Below are 7875 nucleotides of genomic sequence, written 5' to 3' on the forward strand. Positions count from 1 at the left end.
ATTGTTATGACCAAGAGCCCCAGAACCTGGGTTCTGCTGGACAGTACAATGGGAAAATGTGTTCTCTTCCTTATAAAGCTTGTGCTGTAAAATGCTACCTCAGAGTGTTCTTTTCCTTGTTTTACCTCTATCCCTTATTGTACAACCAGAGGCAAAGCAGTTTAATATAAAAATAAAACTTTTATTTTTTTTCTCATCAAAAGCCACCAGTTGAGGGGTGGGGGTATGGGGGGAAAATCCAAGGCCCTAGAATAAATAGGCTATATAAAGCACCCCCCTGGTTCTCCCGTTCAAACAGTATAAGATAAGGAGGAGAAAACAGTTTATAATGTTCCTAATCCTCTGGAAAGAAAATGAGCAAAGTGACTGGTGAGAGGATGGAGCACATGAGAAGCCAGGTCAGCCATGAAGAGCTGTCTGCCGGAGAGCACACACTCGATCCTGAAGCTGGACTTCCTCCTGATGCCTTTCCAAGGCCTGAAGCCCAGATTGCTGCAGGAAGGCCTGGGCAGCCTGAAGGCAGGGAAGAAAAGGACTTAACACCTAGGTCCCTATGCTGTACTATTCAAGCCTCCCTCTAGCCTCATGGAACCCACTTTTTGGTGAGCTCTTAGAAGATGGTTCATTCTCAACAAGACAGTACAGATTCCAACCTACTAGGCAAACCCAGCCTGGAGAAACATCCATAGATGGAACTGGAACAGGAGGAGGTCATATGACAGTACAGACTTCTGAGCAGGGGAGATGAGTGGCCAGGGCCAGAAACCTACCTCTGGCTGATAGAGGAATAGCAGCTGTAGCAGCTCCAAACTCTGGCCTACTACCTCAATGTCTGAGAGGGTCACTGTGTTTAGCAAGCAGGGGAGCAAGGGCCCTGGCCACAGCCGCTGGCAGTAAGCTGGACCCTTCTCTGCAACATTGCACAGAATTGTGAGTACCTGCAGAGAGAGAATTCCCCAAATGAGGGAAAACAAGATAAGCAGTACTGGGCACATGGGCACATACTATGCCAAACTCTAGTAAGCACATTCTTTAATCCCGACAACTAACTCTGGTACTTTTACCCCAATTATATATGGAGAAGCCAGATGACATACACAAGGAAGGTAGTGATCCAGTTCAGGAAGTGACAAATGGCTGTGAGTTTGAGGCCACCATGGGCTACCTAGTGAATTGAAGACCAGTTTGAACTACAGAGTGAAACCCTGTCTCCAAAAAAAAAAAAAATCTGTAAGGCCCATAATCAGAGTACTTATTCAGTGATCTTTCTCCTCTGCATTTGGTCAAGAGAAGGATGTTTCTGAATAACTTCAGTGCTGGTCAGGTAACCAGAGTCCTGCAAAATGTGCTAAGTGGCAAAGCTTGAAGCTGGATTGGTCTAGCTCTCAAGCCACAACATATCACCTGTCATCTCTAAACAAAGGGTACTTCTCAGAACTGAGGACTTCTTACTTTTTAACAAGCAGGTCTTGGACTCCTGACACCAAAACATACCAGTATGCTCACCACATTCGACACTGATAACAGCTGCAGGAGGGGTTCGATCAGCTCCAGGGAGAGCAAAGAAGTACACAAAGTAGGACTGTTTGCTGGAAGGGAAAATGTCAATATAAAATACTCTGTACTGGGGCCTAAACTGTTCCCCACAATGCTACACAACTCAGCCTAGCTGATCCTTTATATCTGACAGTCTAGGCCCTTTGAACAAAGAATGCCTGTCTTTGCTGATGGCTAACTCACTCCTACAGCATATACCTTTGAGTTCCTGACCCCCATCATGAAATCCCTTACCTCTACTTATCCCCACCATGTAGCTATTCTCCACGCCACTGGAAAAGTTTCATTTATACTCCTGTCTCCAAGAGCTTCTGGGGGGAGGGCGTTGTAGTGTATGGGGACCAACTGGCTACCACCAGGAGGCTGAACAAGCCAGGAAGGACAGGATTCTGTGTCTGTGGCAGGTATGTACATTCACCCAAGACACCAAACATGTACTGGGGGTGACTGCTATGTGAGCATGTGTGTGTGCACAAACAGAAATTCAGCTGAACAATGTGTTCTACCAACATGCCTTGGTGTATCACACATGCATGAATTCATGGGTACGAATGAGTGTCATTGGGGCCGGGGAGATGACTCAAGTGGAATAAGCAGTTCCCTGGCAAGCACAAGGACCTGAGTTCAATCCCCAGTTCCGCAAAAAAAAAAAAAAAAAAAGTAATCCTGGCCCCGAATGACTGTCATTAACTGCACTTTCAGTCTCCTTCCTCTGGGGACCCCACGAAGTTCAGGGTAGCCATCTTATCCCCAAATCCTGCACAAAGACTAGACCAGGCAAGGAGACTAGGTTTACAGAATACTAAGAGCATTTTTATCCTTAAAGGACTTTCTGACAGAAATATTAAAATATTTCACTTTAGCATGTTACTGAACAAGGTTTCTTTGGCAAGCCTGGACAATAAGCAAAGGGTGGGGCATCAGGGGCTGATACTCTCAGCTATCTACACCCTAAGCTGTCCTTTTGCCCCACATTGAAGGAACTCAGGCCTGAATGATCTACTTACTGGGAGAGACTGCCTCTCCAGGGAGTCAGTCACTTCAGGGGTCTAGACTCCCACCTAGGTGGATGTGAGGTAGGAGACATGAGTAGGAAGGCTTTCACTGATGGGGTTGAGGAGAGGTTCGTGAAGGACCTCCCTCAGTCTGAACTGCATGGGCCCCTTCTAAGATATCAAAGAGTCCCCCACCCACCCACCTTTGATTCTGCATTTTAGTTTTTTAACAGCTTAATTCCCTCCTACATTGCTTTTAATATTCTGATGATGCTAAAATAAAGGTTCAGGTCTGAACAGATTATGGTACATACCAGTAAGATTGTTAAGGAGCCAGAGGCCCTCAGGAAGCAGGCTGGGCTGTTTCTGAAGGAAGAACTCAAGTAGGATAAATAAGGCTGCCACAATACGTTCATCTCGGAGCTGCATTTGACCTCCCACATCCTCTACTGCCACCTCTGTTAGCAGATTACTTAGGCATCGAATCACAGGGCATGCAAGCTGCAAAGCCAAGTTGAGGTTGAGGTGTGAAAAAGAAAAGTTATTGAACACCAGAAGAAGGGCAGAGGCTAAAGAAACATCTCCCAGACCCTGGCCTGTCCTTTTCACCTACCAGCTCCAGTCCTGCATCCTCTGTTCTCTGGACAACCTCAGCCAAGTCCAACAGCAGCAGCCCCAGAGTAGACAGAGCTCCATGAGTGATAAGCAGGGCATTATTGACCTGGCTGGGCAACAGCAAGCAAGTAGTCAATGCCAGTCCTGCCTTTAGGCTGGGAAACAGCCTCAGACTGGGCATTGTGTCAGAGAAAAAAAAAAAAGACCACAGAGAAATAAAAAATTGTAGCAATTCCAGAAACGTGCTCAGAGACCAAAGGGTGACATGTAACGAAATATTTCCAGCTTTTTCTCAAGTGGCCTGTGTTACCTGCAGATGATGTAGTGAAGGCACCATGCAAACTCCACAGCAACCCCAGGGTTGAGCTTTGGGCCTGGCCGCATCAATTGTAGCATGTGCTGTGGCAGGGTGGAGTTCAGGATACAGCTGTCAACAGAAACATGGCTGTGCATACACCATAAAGATGGTAGTGCCTCTTCCCAAATCCTTATACCAAGGAGAAAGTGTCTTAATTCCAAATCCTTGCCTAGGGCCGACCAAATAGCTCAGTAGATTAAAGCTCATGCAAGGGAGCAGGGAGGTTCGGATCCCCGGGGCCAGCATGGGACTGCAATTGAGACTGGGAGTGGTGGCATGCGCCTATAATCCCAGCTCTTGGGAAGCTGTAAACAGGCAGATCACAAGAGTCTGATCTAGTAGTGAGACCCTGAACACCCTGTAGGCCCTTCCCTAAAATACAAACAAACAGAAACAAAAGCCAAAGCTCCTCCTTGCCTGATGTAAATGGAATTAAAATGTACAATAGCTTTGGAGATCAGATCTGATCACACTATGCTACCAAAAGGGTCAACCTTAGCTGAATATCTACAGATGTAATTTTACTTACGGAATGATCTCCTCTGGAGCTTCCTTAGCCTGCAGAAGCTGGGACAAGGCATATCCAACAGCTTCCAGCACAGCCACATGCGGGGACTAGAAGTAGACAAGGTAGTGATCTGACTTTGGAAGCCTGGTCATAAGGTTCCTTGAGACATTTAGCCTGTTGGCATGGAGGTGGGCACTACCTACTAAAGCCAGTGGGGTACCAGGAAGGAGCAAAGGAAAGTATGCCCAGAGAGAGGGAATAGAGGCACTCACCTGTATGCAGGAGGCCAAGGCTGGAACAATGCCCTGTGGCAGGAGCTGCTTCCTCACAGCCTCACTCTCCACAATCAGGTTTCCCAGCGTATAAAGACACAGTTCCTGAGAGCAGGCAACAATAGCACTGGGCTGGGCTCACCTCACAATAGACCTTAAAGCTCACAAGAGAGTGATGAAGGGTGTATCCACTGCTGTGGGCATTGGAAATGCTTTACTGTTTTTCTTCTGCCTATCTGCCACCTCAAACTAGACCAAAAACACTATTTTAAAATCTAAGCCCAACTGGCTGGGGAGATAGCTCAGTAGAATAAGCACTTGCCTAAGGGCTTGAGTTCAATTCCTGGTTCCGCAAAAAATAAATAAATAAATAAATAAAATCTAAGCCCAGAACAAGGTGACAGAGATAGGGCTTACTATGAAGTCTGAACTGTGACCGGAGAGGTAGGTGAGGAGGTAGGAAGTAGCTGGTAGGCAGGCTTCAGCCACCACAGATTGCTCAGAATGAGAGAGTTCATGAAGGCACCGAGCCGCCTCAAGCTGCAACAGGGCGCGGTTGCAGGTCAGAAGCCCCACCAGGGTCCGCATGCTTCCCTCCAGCCTACATGAGTAAACACCAGAGTCCTGGTAAGTCTGTGATACAGTCCTTTTACCCTCTCTTGTCCCCTCTGAGTCCTGGCCAACCACACAACCATCCACACTGACCGGATGAAGGTTTGCTGTGTCTCAAGGTGCTGCAGGCCTCGACGAAGAGTGACCAGAGCTTGCTCTCTCTCCTTTTCCTCTGTCCCCCGCTGAGCTAGTCGGAGGAACTGCTGGATCTAAAGCTCAGGACAGAAAAGATAAGACTCAACGCCCAGGAACCAAATCACGGCCCACTTCAACTCATAATTTTTTTTTTTTTTGCGGAACCGGGGATTGAACTCAGGCCCTTGCGCTTATTCTACTCAGCTATCTCCCCTGCCCCTGCCCACTTCATTTTTGGGACCTCCAATATCATACCATCTCTAAAACCTGTCAATAATCCCATTATAGCCAATAAGAACCAATGTTTCAAGGGAGCACACAAAGAGAGAATCAGCCCAGCCCCTTACACTACAAAGAACCTGAACGTGTTTCCTCACCTGAAAAAAATCAAATCAGTGTCTAGTTTATGGAGTATTTCAAGGATAAATAAACATTTAATCTTCTCAGCCTGGAAAACTACTTTCTAGAACAGTGACGTTGAACCTTTTAGAGACTGAGTGTCAAACTGCAACTCAAAACCAACTTAATGCAAAGTTGGTTTTGCAATTAAACCTGAATACTGGGGTTTAAGATTCGAAAAAACAACTCTACATTTACATCTTTGGTCTCTAAAGAAAAATACAATTGACATGTGTCCCATAGGTTTACCACCACTGTTGTAAACATTTCCCCCCATACAACCTACAGCCCAGCAACACTCAGCATAATGACTTGTATTTTAATGCTTCCAAGCTTTTGCACATCTATGTCACCTGCCTGGGTTACCCTGTCAACTTCTTCCAGACTTCTGCTCATGGTTGCCTCAGAAACATTAGTTCTTTCAACCTTTGGTAGACTTAAAGGAGTTTCTCTCGTACCTTGTGGTTCTCTGCATTATGATAGGTGGTAGCACAACCATCCCTCACTGGTCGGTGAGTACTTCAAAGAAAAAACTCTTTTTCATCGTATATGCCCTTAATGCCCTGCATAACGTCCTAGCATGATGTAAAGCTCACAATGAAGAATACAGACTAGGCATAAGCGCTGTGTGAACCCATGATGTAAGCACAGGCAATACAAACACAAGGTATACCTAATGCCTGCTGAATGTATAAACCATTTTATGTACTCAACCAATAAATAATGAACATCTATTGCATCTAGTATAAAATAGGGTCTAAGTAATCATGGAATTAAAAATCTAGAGAGAGGGCCAGGGAGATAGCTCAATGGCATAAGCATCTTCCTGGCAAGTGTAAGGTCCTGAGTTCAATCTCCAGTACCGCCGCCCCCCCACACACACACGAAAAAAAATCTAGCGAGATGGTGAAAAAAATGAACCATTTGGTAATTGCTTAAATACCTGAAAAAAAATAAACAGCCTGCCAAAGAGAATACCAAAAGGGATGACCCACTTTTAATATAGCAAATGCAAAGACCTTGAGAAAGCAGAGTTAGACTGTCATTTTACAAACTGAACAGGAGACAGTGCTTGTGATAGGTTTTTTGGCAGTGCAGTAAAGATAGGAAAGATAAAAGAAACCTTTATTCACTTCAAAGACAAGGAGAGGATAGAGGGCAGATGGGGCAGCTAGATACTCTGGCTTGAGACAGAGCTGAGGCTTTTGTGGACTTCTGTTAGGGGTGGACTTTGAAATATCTGAAGAACTGACTGGGGTCCTTCCTGAGGCAGCAGGAAAGATGAAAGGAAAAATGCACCCTGGGCTGAGTTGGAGAAGAAACGGGGAGGTGGTCTCTGGGAAGATAAGCTTGTTGTTGCAAGGGGTTCAGCCATATCAGATGACCACCACAATAATTCAACAATTCATACGAGGGCCAGGACCTATCAGGTTGGTATGAGTCAACTATAGGGTTAGAGTCACGCAGAACAGAGCTTTGCAGGTCACAGGAAAGATTTTGGTCTGTTTTCAAAATAGGCACTGAAGGTGACAAAGGGTAGAGCTTTTTAGGAGGTTGCTGCAGTATCCAAAGATAATTTCAGTAGCTGCGATAGCGAGGCGCGGAAAGAATCCCTGAGCTTGGGCGGGGGATACAGCTCACTCAAGAGACATAAGCGCCTGTCTCTCAAGCACAAGGCCTGAGATTGATTCCCAGTACAGAGAAGAAAAAAAAAAAAAAAAAGCCATGAGCTCATTAAGAGATAAAATTAATAGGACTTGGATTGATGTGGGGATGAGGGGTAACGAGTTGTAGAAGACGATCTCCCCATTTCTAGCTTGACCCACGGGACATATGTGGATGTGTAGAGCAACTTGTGTTCAGTTCTGGGGCTGACCCCCAAGTACCTGCGGGAGGGAGCACTGCAGCGCGCAACTCTCCCGGTCCGCTCACCTCGGCTTCCCCGAGAACGATGGCCGCCCCTTCCCCAGCGGCTTCCTCTGGGGCTTCTCTCAGCAGCCTCTTGCTAACCAGCTGCTGCTCCCGCCGCGCCTTCCGCAGTGCTGAGGACAGCGTACCCGCCTCGGGGTCAGCTAGCGCCCAGCACCCAGAACCCACAGCCTCGAGCTCGGCGTCTCCTTCCCCACCGCCGACTGCTACAGCCTGATTTCCTGGCGGCCCCTCGCCTGCCCGCACCTGCCTCCCGCTCCCGCCGGCGGCACCGCAGCTCCTCCACCCCGCAAGCCACCCGCCTGAAGCGGCTTTGCCGTTGGTTCCACATGATGAAGCTGGAAAAAATTGTTAAGGAACTGGAGAGCGGTAGCTTCGCCCGGAAACGAAGAAAATCGTGAGAACAGCGCAGTCGCAGCGCGAGGGGCGGGGCGGGGCGGCGTGCACCGTAGGCCGAGCGCAGCGAGGGAGGGCGGGGAAGGGGCGGGGACGAGG

General features: G+C 47.4%; 1 protein-coding gene and 1 pseudogene across 1 annotated transcript in view; one reads left to right on the plus strand and one right to left on the minus strand.

Moving 5' to 3' along the window:
* Window positions 1-339: 339 nt before the first annotated feature.
* Window positions 340-7875, minus strand: part of Tmco6 (transmembrane and coiled-coil domains 6) — a 12180-nt gene continuing 4644 nt past the window's right edge. Inside the window, exons 2-13 of the mRNA XM_023703330.1 lie at window positions 7627-7718; window positions 7384-7493; window positions 5011-5126; window positions 4723-4906; window positions 4306-4410; window positions 4055-4140; window positions 3478-3594; window positions 3166-3277; window positions 2867-3053; window positions 1495-1589; window positions 771-938; window positions 340-513 (exon numbers count right to left, since the gene is read on the minus strand). Coding sequence (XP_023559098.1) covers window positions 400-513; window positions 771-938; window positions 1495-1589; window positions 2867-3053; window positions 3166-3277; window positions 3478-3594; window positions 4055-4140; window positions 4306-4410; window positions 4723-4906; window positions 5011-5126; window positions 7384-7493; window positions 7627-7718 — 1486 coding nt within the window. The 3' untranslated portion in view covers window positions 340-399. The remainder of the gene's footprint in view (window positions 514-770; window positions 939-1494; window positions 1590-2866; window positions 3054-3165; window positions 3278-3477; window positions 3595-4054; window positions 4141-4305; window positions 4411-4722; window positions 4907-5010; window positions 5127-7383; window positions 7494-7626; window positions 7719-7875) is intronic.
* LOC101591465 overlaps window positions 7750-7875 on the plus strand; it is a 4719-nt pseudogene continuing 4593 nt past the window's right edge.

The sequence above is a fragment of the Octodon degus genome, unplaced genomic scaffold (assembly GCF_000260255.1).
Source record: "Octodon degus isolate 3935 unplaced genomic scaffold, OctDeg1.0 scaffold00169, whole genome shotgun sequence".
In the NCBI taxonomy this organism is placed as follows: Eukaryota; Metazoa; Chordata; class Mammalia; order Rodentia; family Octodontidae; genus Octodon; species Octodon degus.